Source organism: Pararge aegeria, chromosome 3, assembly GCF_905163445.1.
Source record: "Pararge aegeria chromosome 3, ilParAegt1.1, whole genome shotgun sequence".
NCBI lineage: Eukaryota > Metazoa > Arthropoda > Insecta > Lepidoptera > Nymphalidae > Pararge > Pararge aegeria.
This window is the reverse complement of record NC_053182.1, coordinates 11,265,051-11,280,268: the sequence shown is the minus strand read 5'-3', so window position 1 is coordinate 11,280,268 and position 15,218 is coordinate 11,265,051. Positions and strand designations below refer to the sequence as shown.

The window sequence follows — 15,218 nt, the reverse complement described above, 5'->3', positions numbered from 1 at the left end:
TACTTCTCTGTCTACGCTGAATAACGACTGACGACAATCTGACAAACAACAGACGAAAGATAGACTTACAACAAACTGAATGACGACTGACGACAATCTGACTTACGATAGACTGACTGCCGACTTCGACAGACTGGCTGATGTCTGTGATGGCTGTGATTCGACTTACGACAAACTGAATGACGGCTGACTGACTTACGATAGACTGGCTGTCGACAGGCTTACTACCAACTGACGACAGACTGGCTGGCTACCGAGTGAATAACGATTAACACACTGACGGACAAACATTATTCTTCGTTTAATAAAAAATCCCAGAAAGTCTGTATTGTATCCCAACTCACAGAGGCTAAATAGAACATACATGTTTTGCCGGTAATAGCACATTATATAGCTGGCCTGTTGTATTTCGTATTAAACGTCGCATCTCATTGTAGATTGTAGATGCCTTTCAAATTACAACATGATCGCGTTTTGAATTGTCCACTTCCGTGTCAGCTCTCCTTTGATAATCGAAAAAAACCGACTCGAGGTTGAACGGACCGTATCGTGTATTGTATCAGACCGGCGTTGGATATATGGCGGCGTGGGGAAACCGCGTATCATGACTGCGTATCATCACCCGTCCGATACGTGTCGGCAATACGGTTACGGTGATATTTAAAAGTGTACCCGGATAATTCAAACATAGGAAACGTATAGGTAGGTATGCACAAAATAGAAGCTACGTTGCTTTAGTGTAACAGGCCAAGTTAGGTAAGGTTAACATAAATTAAAAAAAAAAACAAAACTCCCATGGGAACCGTTCCTTTTCCTGGGATAAGAAGTAGCCTTTATTACTCTTCGTCCATTTAACACTTCGCAAACCAAAATTGAAGTGTTACTTAGTAAGGACGTGTAGCGAGGACAAACAAACAAACACACTTTCGCATTTATTACACTAGGAAGGACTAGGTAGGTAATTAATAAAACGACAAATTTAAAGGTACGAACTTTATTTTGTTACTTTAAGAAAACAAGGGTCATCTAAAATTATTATATTTTGGCAATTTTGGTAACGCTTTTACATCCGTTACACCCAAACACCAATGATTGTAGTTTTCATGTTTGAGCTTATGCCAGAAACTTTATTTAGAAAAGCGAAAAGAATTACCTAGGCACTAAACTAATATTGTTAATCTCAATCAATCAATCAATACAAACTCATGTAGATTAACGTCGGAACTGAATATACCTTTTTAACTAATCCAAAATATTTATACAAAGGATTAATATGGTTATTTTAATCCAGAGATGGTATAGCTTGTCAAATAACAATCTGTTGATTCAAATTATCGTTCATATCAATCCATCGATAAATGAAATTGATTTCAAGATAGGATACAATAAGGATATGTTTTTACTTTCAGCGTAAGAAGTAGGTATAAAAAGTGAATAGGTATATAATATATATTTTATATATAAATATTATTTTAATGTTATAAGTATTCAATAAATCTTTGTCTAACAATATTAAAACAAATAGAATTACTATTTGTTATAATTAATTAAAATAAAATTTAAAATTACTTAAAATAAATAAGGAAATTGCGTCGCGGATATGCTAGGTATAAATGAGTTCCATATTAAAAATTATTTTTATTTATCTAAATTAGTGAAGGCATCTGTCCTAAATAAATAATAAACAAATCTCAAAATCAATACTCAGTAATTATCTATTAGGTACATTAAATAAGAAAGTTAGAATTAAATTGTTTTGACTTGTTTGCTACTTAAGCAATGTCAGTCTTAGGTTTTGGCCATCCTTATATCTTGAAATATAACGTGGTGTATAAGGCCGAGACTATATTATTATTAGCTGTGATAGATACGTAGGTAGGTAGATAAATATCGCTTTCGACTAGAAGGTTTTAGGATATCTAATGCTTTTTTTCTGGGTCTTGCTAAGTCACTGTTAGCTCGCTCTACCATATTTTCAGTAACCTCTAGATCGGTCTATTACTATGTATTATATAATTTTATTAAAATACGTACCTACACTAATATTGCATTTTAATAGGAAGGTACAAAAAGATCATAACGTTTAGATATTTAATCTATAATTTCAAGATCTTATTCTATAGGTATCTATTCTACACTCCACTCTATTTTGGTCGTCTTAAAAAAATATTTAACGTTTAAAACTTGTAAGGTACCATCTATTTTAAAAGTTTCAATAAAAATCCAACGTTACCACTGATAGGTGAGAATCAAATGTAAAAGAACTAAATATTATCTTCGAAGATGCATAAGTAAATACTGAATAAAGGAAAGGTCTACGAGATATCTGAGATGATCACTTTTAATAATGAACTTCCCAACAACAAACTACTAATAAATTTGTGTCCAAAATTATTAGGTGTTTGTTGTGTGTGTTTGATTATGAAGGTGTAGGACGACACAAAAGAAAATTAAATCAATGTGGGTAGTTTATAAAATATTTTTTAAAGAAATTTTCATTGGATTGTGTAGCGAAGCCACACTTTACACTTTAATCATAGGACATTTAAACTATGAATTCCAGTTGATCTGCGGATCCAGAGTTAAAAAAATTACATATTTTCGTCCCACAATTTATTGATTTACAACGTAATAAATTACGTGAACTATCTGCTATATAAGTTAATTACCATTGAGAATATTTTAACTAACAACGTTTAAAATAATTAGGTGGTACCTTTAAGTGTTGTATAACAATCAGAACTTATTAGTATAAAATAATAGTCATATTTAGAACTGAGTGAACATATTATCACCATAATTAATAAGTAATTTTAAGCCGGGTCCAAATATGTATTATTTTCCCGTTCCTATGAGCGATTCGTATCACCGTTTCATTTTTCTTACTTTATCAAGCACGAATAGGTACTTATCTCGCGGTGGATGCTTTTAGTTCTTTTGCCTTTCTAAATTGTCTAGTTTGGATAAGCTCATCGATGATCGGACGAAATCCGACTCGACATGGAATGTATCGCTTATCATATCAGAGCGTCGCGGAAGCGACGCGGCGGCCTATTGGTACCGCGTATCTTCTGCCGACCGGCGACCTATGCGGTCATGATACGCGTCGGCAATACGGGTACGGCGATATGATTTGGCAAATAATACATATTAAAATGCGGTTTTTAATACAATACTTTATGATACACCAGCGGTACGAGCGTTATCACAAACTCAGTGAGTCTGTTTCCCAGACGGCTAACATTTTACGTGGTTGGTTAGTCAGCTGATAATCTGATAGACTCCAACGTGCACCTCATGTGCCATTCGTACACCATACATTTATCTAAGGCTGTAGACGTAAGCTTGCCACACTATTGGGTACTGTTTCTGTAATAAAGACTCGTGTCGTTGATTGTAGAATAATAACCCCTGTGGTTTGTCCATTCAACCAATACTCAATAAAAACAAATAAAAGCTCAGAAAATACTTCACGTAATTTAAATTTTAAGCCCTAGTAAGACATAATTCTAAAATATGATATGACATTTTCATTAAAGACATTTTATTCGAAGAAGAAATTAACTAATTAGTAAGCTACATTTGCGTGCCTTACTCCTAAATGCTAGACATATATTTTAATTTCGTATGCAGGTAGGTTCCTACCTAAGGAGTTATGGGCGTTATTGCTAATTTGGGAATCAGGCGCGCAATTTTAATTTGTAATATATTGACTTACCCTCCTAAAAATTATATAAGTTTTCATAGGTATATTTTTTGACATTTATTTATTTAAAAAAACTATGCTAACGCGAAGGATAATACTTACTACATTAATTTATCAAATATGTACCAAAATATTAAAGCTTGGGATATACAATTTAAGTTTATATAATAAGTAGGTAATAAAAAAAATCTACATCACTTTTTTTTGCAACACTAACGATATCACTTCTCTGGGCAACTCGGAGGGGCAACTGGAACCAACCATTTAAAACCTTCAAACTATATGTTATACTGCCGGACCTAGCTAGGTACAACGTCGCTATAGCAAATTACAGGCAGGCTACTTTTAATGCTTACATCTTCACTAGATGGTGAATAACGTCCACAATACTCGTGAAGATACTGATAAAAATGTGATCATTTACACTTTTTTGATTATGAAGTAGATAACAACTTTGACTTTTAATTTTGAGCTAATTTTGAGAAGGGCGTAGGTATGTCAGTTATTCTAACAATTAAAATGGGAAAATACAACTTAGAACTGCGATTTTGTTATGTATTGGTGGCGCAGTGCGTTGGTCATAATATTTTTCAATTTAAGAGTTTCACATAGGAAAATTCGATTGACTAGGCCACCAGATCGTCATGCGGACTATCTCGCTATGAGAGGTAGATGCCTGAAGATAGTAAAAGCATTTGAGAAATCTGAAAAACGTTACATTTTCAGATCATTAAAATATCTCGTTTGTATAAGAAAACCTCATATTGTTACAAATACGTAAAGCTTTAGTGATATCGCTACTTTTTCTTTAAATCTCGCCTCAATGGCCTAGATATCTTGGCTGGAACAATTGTGACCGTCGATTATACGTGGAGCGACTTCTTCATACGGTGTCACATGGGCAGAGGCCAATTCCTTGGAGACTCTCTCGGCAGCGTTTAACACACGTAGAAGATTAAGACCAGCCAATTTTTTTAGATCCTCTATACTCCATCCATCCTCCATTAATTCGGCAAAGAGCAGCGGATAGGATGACACATCTTCCAAGCCTTGCGGAGTGCTAAAAAATTGAATAGTTTTATACTGCAACCGTCTAAAAAATACTTAGGTACTAGGAATTTTTATAGGTTAAGTAATTTTTGGAATTTTTGGAAAGTTGGCTGCTGGAGTCGCGTATCACACAAAAGTACCTATCATGCTTTCATCCCCGGGAATATTTACTAACGGTTCCTGTGGGATTTTGAAATACTTACTAATTGATTCCATCGTAGCCGGCACCCAATCCGACACTATCTACACCCGCGATGTCCCGGATATGATTTATGTGTTCTGCAATCGTAAGTTTAGGATGTATAAAAAATATATATTACGTTCAAAGCAATAGCCTTTCAACTGTGGCGAGCACAGGGTTTAGGACAAAGGTAGGTAAAAGTAGGTGGATGGCACAAAATGGCGTAAACCTCCTACTATATGAGCTATGAAAGAAATATACATACAGTGCATGTGCATGCACACATTTTTTTTTTATTTTTCATAATTTTAAATTAAGTAAAAAATTACCTATAGCATCTTGAACTGTGGCGGTTTCTCTACACGATAGGAATGATGTGTAAAAATTGACCATTATAAGCCCCTTGTTGGCTGCAAGTTGTCGCAAAATGCTGTCTGGGACGTTGCGAGTCACATTACATATGGCGCGAGCTGATGAATGCGAAAAGAGAACCGGCGCACGCGAAACTGATAGGGCGTCACGCATTGTGCGTTCGGACACGTGTGATAAGTCCACCAACATGCCAAGCCTGTTCATCTCTTTTATAACCACCTGAAAAAAAAAAGATAAAGAATTATATTTCGGGCCCACAGTATTAAGAACATATAGAAACCGTGTACACTACTAATATCGAAGCATTAAAAACCATTCCACTTCAGTAGTTTTTCCCGAACAGGCATGGTTTGTTGTTTATGGTCCAAACACAGATTTAAGCACATTCAGAACCCTCATACAGCCCTTATTGCATGCATTACATTGCGTTCAAAAACAGTGTCCCGCGCACGTCTTTCATTACACTCGCGGAATGTGATGATGCTAGATAACAAACTTTTTCCATTTTATGGAAAACGTTTAGAAAATCAGAGGTAAAATAATTATTCTCAACTGCTAAATGGAATGAAGTGAAGAACCACTGCACCTGTTCGAGAAACATTACTAAAGTGGTGTAGGTTTTGATGCTTCAATATTAATCGTGTACCTACATGGTTTCTGTATATTTTTTATTCTTTGGCACAAACACACGAGTACCTGAATAGCGTTACAAAAAATGTTATTTTAAATTAAAAAAAAAGAGGCTTTATATCAATCGTATTTGAAGTACCTACCTACTTCATAAAGTTTAGCCTAGGAAAAATATTGCACAACGCATGCCTTCATATATACCTATATATTATTTTCTACTTGCAAAAAACTTAATTAGGTACGAGTTATTATTAGACGAGGTTAAAACCGCATCCAAATCGGTTGCGTGGTTAAGGTGGAGTTAGTGGATAAGCATAAAAGCTACTTTGTTTTATACTAAGTGTAAAGACATGGATCGTTATCTAAATAAACATGATTGTATTTATGGGCATTTCATGTACACTTTTCATCGTTCTTTGCAGTTTATTAATCTGATACTTTAGAAGAAATAATACCTGCAAAGCAACCGAAAAAATATTAAAGCCCCAAAATGCTTCGTTGTTTATTTTATTCGTATTGAATGTGTTAGGAAAAGTCAGCTGCTAACAATATTTATAAAGAAATTCTAAAGATAAATGCAGTAACTTTCATAAGTTTTCAAAAAACCAGTGCGAAACAGGGGCGGGCCGTTAGTTTTAGGTACATACATATAGTTTTATATTTTTTTAAAGCATGTTTAGATTTAAATACATGACAAGATTTCGGGTAATTTGATTAAATACCAAAAGAATTTTGGTATTTTATACAAGTTCAAACTCCCAATAGTTGTATGAAAAGTTTGAAAGGCTTTTCGTTAGGCACTCTTAGCAATTCAATGCAAGTACCTTAATAATAAGACAAGTGTTAAGGTTTTTTTGACTTTTAAGTGCCGCTTTTAGCCGTTTGATTACTTTTCAAGAAATTGTTGGTTTTAAATGGCGTAATATTTTATAATAATTGCAATTGGTTTGGTGTACGCAGATTAGTGGGACGGCGCGGTGCAGCGAGTACTGAGAAGTTAAAACAAAAGAAAGTATGTTCTTCGGAAAGTATCGCTGTACGAGTGAAAACAAAGAAACCAGCTGGAGTTCGTACAAAGAAAAATATTGCAGTGGCACAGGATGTTTATGATAATAGTACACTCGCTCTACTCAACGTCTCGATCTTTATGATTTTCTTTTGATTACACTCCACAATAATACCCACCCATACCTTTCAGACTTTATACATGCTAAGTGCGTGATATTAGCAGTAAGAAACCTTTTACTGCAACTGGAGGAAAAGCTTTTTGTTCTATAGCCTCGTAAAGATATCGGTGCAGAACTGAATTTCCATGGTCTCTTACAAACTTTTTACTTTCTATGAAAGCTTAAAGGAAAAACTGTCATCATAATTTGAATTTTTTTAGAAATATATTACATAAATTAGGAAACTGCTGGCACTCGGAATTGCGTTCATTAGTAGCAAGAGGTAGATTGCGAAATACAAATGTCTTTCATAGCAGTTCATAATAGTAGATTGTAACACGGGACTGCAAACGCCTTATTATCACACGAGATATTTGTGAGAATAAGGTGTGTTTCCGAGTTGAACATAATTCTTTTCATATCGATCGTGTGGAAAAAGAATGAGATGAAAAAACAATAAAAAATATTTCAGAAGATTTCACTTTTGTTTCATCTCACCACCACACAACAGGCAAAGATCGTTACCATACGGCCTATTCAGTCGTATATCAATATTTGTTAGTCTTTAGATATTTTTCTTTATTAACTGGGTAGTGTTTATTTCATGTTTGGCGGGTACCGTGCCATACTATTTTTAGGCTTTTTGCAGACTAGATAGACTAGATATCTTCACTAGGTCTCTCGTGTATAGGCTAAAATGTGAGCATTGTGTCTTAAATTATGTTGTTTACTCGTAAATATTTATTTTCACTGCGTTAAACTTTAATTCACAAAGATCGATTAAAATATACGAACTTAGAAACTTAGTTATCGGTAAAGAACGTGGCATAATTAGCAACAAGTAGTCAAAAAATATATTCATATAAAAAGTAAAAGTAACCAAAGATTCCCGCCAAAAGATAAAATAAACTCTACCCGTTAAATTAAGACTAAATACCTAAAGACTAACAAATATTGTTATACGACTGAAAAGGCTTTATGGTCAATGATCTTTGCCTGTCCTAAAAGGTACAAATGAAAAAACAACAACAACTCAAAATAAATAGTAAATTATGAGACGATTGCTTGACTTCCCTTTTTGAATATTTTACCACCCGCGGTAAAGTAATGAAATGTTTTTCACCTGCAGTTTAAATAAAGAACGCCCGAAAAGATCGTAGCATTATACTGTTAGAGTAAAAAAGGCTAGTTGAAAAGGAGAAACTTGGAGACCACCTTTAAAAAGTGCTACTAATTCTAATACCCGATTTAAGAAAGTTGGTACATTCACACACACACATGTAAATGCGTTTAAAAGTCAACAAGTACAATAATTGTTAGTAAGGCCGTCAATTTTTGTTCTAAGTTACTTTTACTTTTTACAGGAATATACTTTTCGACTAATTTTTGTTACTTATGCCACGTTCTTTAACTATAACTAAGTTTTCATTATGCGTTTTGAATAAAAATCATGTTGGGTACTTACTTTACCGAACGGTGTCAACCCTCCTCTTGGAGTGGATTCTGGGCGATCGGTTGATGCGCATTCAGCCCACGGAGTGTCACAAGTGGAAGTTAGTGTCAGATATCGAACGCCAACTTGGTATAGTGTCCTGAGGACTCCTAGAGAACCTCCGATGGCATGACCGCCTTCTACGCCCACCAGCGAACAAAGCCTGTGGTTTGCGTGTGCCGACAAAATATCTGGAACCAGCATACCATTGGAATAACACTATTACTTAAATCTAAATAATAAAACAAGAAATAACAATATCAATTATTATCTTTGTGAAACAGACAAACAACGGAATAGGTAAGCTATCTATCAAAGTAATACAGCTTTTCGGATAAAACCGTTTTTGAGGTACACCTCGGGACAAGATAATTGACGTTGAGTCGATTATTGTACTTTATAATGGGATTTAAAGACGAACACTATGGTGAATTCCATAAGCGATCAGTTTATATTTCTTTTTAACGTATTTAAAGGTAAATGTTAAAAAGAACCATAGCATTGCAATGATCGCGTGTTTGTTCGTTGTTCTGTCAATTTCGATCCATCTTTGAAGAACTGTTTCCCGCATTGCTTGTCCGCGTTAATTTCGGTTTTCTACAAAACCTATGGGAACTGTTGGTTTTCCTGGGATACAAAGTAACCCTTGTTGCTCTCTGTCCTTTGAACTAACTCTTTGCCAAAAATCAAGTCAATTGGTCGCCCGTTAAGGATGTAAAGTAAGCGCAAACCAACAAACAAAGAAACTTTAGCATTTAGAATGCTTAAGTATGATATAAGTATGAATTAAGAAATTTAAAAATCTAATTAAAACATCCTTTCGAATTAAAAAAATTAACAACATTAGATTTTACGGAAAGTATTATTACTATGCATTAAAAAAGAGTAAAACTCACAATAATAGCGAGAAATTTATAATAGTTATATCCTATTAAGAATTAGCTTGTGCTCGTGTGTGAAATACTTTCATCTAAATACATGAACCTCATTTTGCTAAACGATTAGAGTTATATTTCCTCCTAAAAGAGAATCACAAAAGGTAAGCAAAGATGGAAAAATATTGTAATTTCAAACTAGTTATTTCGAAGCCCTCGTTTAACTGTTTAATGTGCAAAAGCATTCTGCGTTGGCAGCTTGATTTATTGTAACACTAATGACTATTCAGAAGAGAGTTAAAAAAAAAACAATTTTGTTAAGGCAAAAATTCAAGACGATAAAATTAATTCAGCTAAGATTCTTAGGAGTTAAAAAGCCCTTTTATATGCTAATCTACATTTCGTAAAGATCAGTTTTGGCCAACGCTTTGAAAAAAATAACTATAAGAATGGGAACTGTTTCTTTTAAAATTCGTTTTATGTTAAAAAGGAATTGAATTAAGTGTGCTAATCAATAGCCAATCTAGTAGATTATTTATATCAATGTATTTTTTTTCCAAGGAAAGTGTTATATACTCGTATGTAGGTTGTAGAAAGGTACAAATACGACGACTCTACAGAATTATTTTGAAAGTTAGTCAAGAATCTGTTCCAATCGTTATTTTGTTTAATTTTTTATTTCATTCATAGTGAGTTTTTTGTAATATAAATAATTGGCGGACCCAGAAGATGGCCCATGTGATGCTAAAGTAAAACCATCTTCTATAAACAGAGCAACACTTCGCAGGCCATGCAAGGATGACTTTCTACAAAGTGCCACCCTGTGACCATGAACCCTGCTTTCTGAGTCCTAGGCCGTGGGTTCGATTCCCACAACTGGAAAATGTTTGTGCGATGAACATGATTGTTTTTCAGTGTCTGGGTGTTTATCTGTATATAATAAGTATTTATGAGTATTATATTTATAAAAATATTCATCAGTCATCTTAGTACCCATAACACAAGCTACGCTTACTTTGGGGCTAGATGGCGATGTGTGTATTGTCGTAGTATATTTATTTATTAATTACTTAACAGAATTTACTTCAGTAGTTATTAGTAATTATGAATTCGTATATATATAGTTAAGTTGGTATAAGTTTGAGAGCATAGCATATTCGAAGGAAACTGAAACAAGAGCAAATGAATAATGAGCCAATATCTATTACCATCAAAGAACTGACTGTGGCAGCTAATTTGTTACGTTATTCGTTATGGACTACAACAAAGGCTACCGGGCTAAGATTAAATAAGTAACAACACAATAACGACAAAGTTTTTTTTTATGTAGTATTTCATTGTTTATTGTGTGTTTTATAAAGTGTGAGTGCACGAGTAACTGTAAAATTATTGAATTATTGTAACAGGATCGCAATATATTGTTCTGCTCGATGTAGGAATTAATTAATAGAAACAGCTGTACATTTGTGTTCAAATACAAATGTACAGTTAATATAAAAACAAGCTCAGCGTATATCTCTAAAAATTGCTAGTACCACCTAATAACCTATACTTATAATAAAACTGTAACTGGAAGATTTCTGTACATTTAATATATTTTGAAAATTTTGACCGGGGGAAGCTTTATAATCGATACTGAGTCCAAAAAAAAATTTTATTTAATTTTTGTTTGTCTTTCTGTCTGTCTGTCCGGGCATCACATGAAAACTACTGAACGGATTTAAATAAAATTTGGTATAGTGGTAGCTGATACTCCGGTTCAACATTTACATACTTTTTATCCCGATAAACAATAAGCTTATCCCAGGAAATGAGATGAAAACTTTTATCAATTTTACTTCATAGCTCCGTTAAATTTGAATCGATTTTAATTAGTCTGCGCCATAAAATTTTATAATCCTTCTATGAAGAGAAGAAGAAGAAGAAACAATTTATTGCACGTAAACACACAGGAAATGAAACATTAAGGAGTATACAGTAAATAAAGTAGACATGCAAAGGCGGCCTTATTGCTGTAAGCAATCTCTTACAGGCAACCTTTGTAGAAAGGACTTACAGTATATCATTTAAATAAATAAACGTAATATACATAATATATATAAAAATATAACATAGATAATATATAAAAGTAGGTTTTAATACATAATTAGAAGAGGTGTTTCAAAGGTCAATACTATCGGGACGTAGCAAATATCAGGTTTTTTTTTTATTACCAGTCTTTTAATGTAAAATATCTTTTTCCTTTTAAAAAACATACCTGCCAGAAAATCTCTTTTTGTTTTATGATTTCTTTTATAACATATGCTTTACACTAAACATTTAAATTTCGACTTTTTTTTAATTATTTGTCGGCACAGTACAGCGCCAATAAAAAAAAAAAACAATATTCATTTATTTCAAGTAGGCCTAATATAAGCACTTTTGAAACGTCAAGTCTGTCCACCGGTTCGGTAGGCAGATTCTACCGAGAAGAAGCCGGCAAGAAACTTAGCAGTTGCTCTTTTTCAATATCAACAATTTACATTTTACATTTTAAAATTCATTTTTCTATCTTGTGAGAGATGAAAGCGGAGCCGGATGCTTATATGGACTGTTTGTATCCACTTTTTGTATATATAGACCAATATGTTGTCTTACAAATACAATATTTTTATAAATATAAATTGTGATACTACTGTAAGTATACCTTTTTCTTTAATTTTTTCACGGAAGGATTCACGTGATTTAAGTTTATATATTGATCGTACAGCTCTTTTTTGTAATATGAATATAGTTTTAATATCAGCATCTTTACCCCATAATAAGATCCCGTAAGACATCACACTATTGAAGTACGGAAAGTAAACAAGTCTTGCTGTTTCTAGTTCAAAACAAATACACTTTCTGAAATTTCAACCCACAACATATTACTGATCGGTTCATAAGATACCGACTGAAACACAAACGGACGTACGCTTCGTAAAAGGTTCCCGTTGGCTTGATGGCACCTTCTAACGGAACCTTAAAAGTGGAGTTGGTACAAGTAGCATTATGATTCATGATACAAAACCTTTAGGTAGGTACTATTTCTAAATATGTCTTACCATCAGCAGAAGAACAGAATGTTAGTTGTGGATGGTACTTGTCTGTGAGCCTCTGGATGAGGTCTATTTGCTCGAAGGTCAATTGCACTGCGTCCCTGTGTTGCGCGTCGCAGGGCACGTATGCAGCCCAGAACTAAATTAAAATAAATATCTATTAACAACAATACTCTATTTTTTCTAATTTGTCTAAAATATATAGATAGAACTACTTCATTGTAAATAAAAAAGGAAACCTGACAAGATAAAATTCAAAATTCAAAATATATTAGGTACATAGTGTTAGTAATCAAAGTCAGTCTTATCGGTTCGAGTAATCTTTTAAAGGTATCCTAAGAAGCTTTGTTATTTAACAATATAGCGTAAGGTATATTTTAGAAAAAGAAAAATATTGAATTTAGGTCCTTATTTTCTTTTTATGTTTTAGTACCATACCGTTACATGCTCACTTAATGAGCAGTTTTAAAAATTATAATATATTTATTTGAAATAGATAAGATATGGTTTCCAATACTGTTGTAATTCGTATACGTTAAAAATGTAAATGAAACACATATAAGGTTGTTGGCAGAGATACCAACGAAAATTGAACCTCTTTTGGATTCTATACCAGTTGAACCATAAATGTTATGAATATATTTTGAACTTAACAAGACGGTTAATAAAAATCTTAGATCTTTAAACGATCAATACTTGTACATATATAATTGGAATCTCGGAATCGGCTCCAACGATTTTCATGAAATTTAGTATACAGGGGGTTTCGGGGGCGATAAATCGATCTAGCTAGGTTTCATTTATAATGGAATCTCGGGCAAAAACTGCAAAAAATATCCTTTTTGAGAGATTCTGATGCGTGCGATGCGTGAACGGTAGACGTTACGCCAAACGTGTAAGTACGAGTATATCGGAATTGTCGGAAATGTTGTTTCTTCAAAGTTCTATAAAACAGTCCGCGTCAACATACGAATATTTTTTTCGTATGTCGGCTCATTCGCAGACGAAGTCGCGCGCGTCCGCCAGTTGTATTTATATCTGCACGCGGATTTGTCTGCATGTACCTACTTACTATTCGCGACTATCTACTATATGGCGTGTGCCTGCTCCCCTCTTCAATTAAAGTGTTGTGTATTATTTATTGCGAATGAAATAATGATGATAATATAATTGCGTTTAGAGATATCCCATACGCACCATGCGCTTTTTGGGGATAAAAAGTAACTAAAGTTTACTTTGTTACTTTGTAGGTAGCTAATAATTAAAAAAAGGACGAAACAACATAAAATTACACACTTTCGCATGTATCATATTAAATGTGGTCAGAGTCAGCGTAAGTCACATTAAAGTGAAATTTGTTGTTAGTATGTTTTACAGCCTTCTTATGAGGCCTCATAAGAAGGCTCAGAGTCACTCAGCGGGCGATGGTGAGAGCTATGTTAGCAGTATCTCTACGTGATCAAATCAGAAATGAGGAGATCCGTAGAAGAACTAGAGTTACCAACATAGCTCAACGAGTCGCGAAGCTTAAGTGGCAATGGGCGGGGCACATAGCTCGAAGAACCGATGGACGTTGGGGTCTTAACGTGCTGGAATGGCGACCACGCACCGGTAAACGCAGCGTAGGTCGGCCCCCAACGAGGTGGACAGATGACATCAGAGGAGTAGCTGGGAGCCGCTGGAGGCAAGCGGCCCAGGACAGCAGTGGACGTCAATTGGTTGAGGTGATGATATGATGATGACGTTTTAAAGTCACGTTGGTTGAGGGCAAGTAGACGGAATAGTTACTATCTTCTATTATTTTTTAGTGTGCCACACAAATATTGATATGGAGTACCTATATGTGTACCTATTATGTTTTATTTCAGATATTACAGTTTTCAAAACAAATATTTCTTGTTTTGTGTTGCTCTATTTTATAATTCTAAAACGAACACAATCCAGAGTCCAAGTCTGATAAATGTACTGACTGTTAGAAAATAACTTAAACGTAACAAAAATCGCTGAACTTTAACGAAAAAGACAAACTAATGTATTCCATATTTTAAATGGTAGTTGATTTAATATCATGCACGAATTGCATTCCACGCTCGTCTACGGAATACAAATGCGCATTCTTCATACGCAGTGACATGTAATAGGGAACGTGAGTTAGTTACGACGCTTAAACGATACATTATTTACAAAAAGTACATATTATTCACATGACTGGTATTTAAAATGAACTGTGCTTTGTGGCGTTACGCAAATGTTTGCGCATTTTTTGTTACCAACACGGGACACTAACACGGGACAATGTGGTTGCTGGGGCCAGTAGCGGACACTGGACACAGTGATGCCGGTAACATGACCAATGCCTTGTCCCCGGGCCCCAAGTCTGCTATTGTAATAGTGTCGTAATGGTCGACCATATATATCATAGGACTAATGAAAAAAAATGCAAATTCGTGTGTTTCAATAAAATATTATGTGCATCGAATAGTAAAAGAAGTTTGTTTGCAATCAGCGGTGCCGAGCCAACCGAGCAATAAGTAAACACAACTTGAATAGACACCTACGATAGATGCTTGCCTAGTATGATACCAACGGATTTTTTAAATTGTAATATGGCTTAAGAGTCTTCTTAAATTATTACTTTTGTCATTGTGACCACTAAAATACAACTGTAT

General features: G+C 34.2%; 1 protein-coding gene across 1 annotated transcript in view; it reads right to left on the bottom strand.

Annotated features, from left to right (window-relative positions):
* Window positions 1-4,515: 4,515 nt before the first annotated feature.
* The window catches only part of LOC120637178, a 30,558-nt gene continuing 19,855 nt past the window's right edge, over window positions 4,516-15,218 (bottom strand). The window contains exons 6-10 of the mRNA XM_039908854.1: window positions 12,556-12,688; window positions 8,571-8,788; window positions 5,267-5,528; window positions 4,960-5,035; window positions 4,516-4,766 (exon numbers count right to left, since the gene is read on the bottom strand). Coding sequence (XP_039764788.1) covers window positions 4,535-4,766; window positions 4,960-5,035; window positions 5,267-5,528; window positions 8,571-8,788; window positions 12,556-12,688 — 921 coding nt within the window. The 3' untranslated portion in view covers window positions 4,516-4,534. The remainder of the gene's footprint in view (window positions 4,767-4,959; window positions 5,036-5,266; window positions 5,529-8,570; window positions 8,789-12,555; window positions 12,689-15,218) is intronic.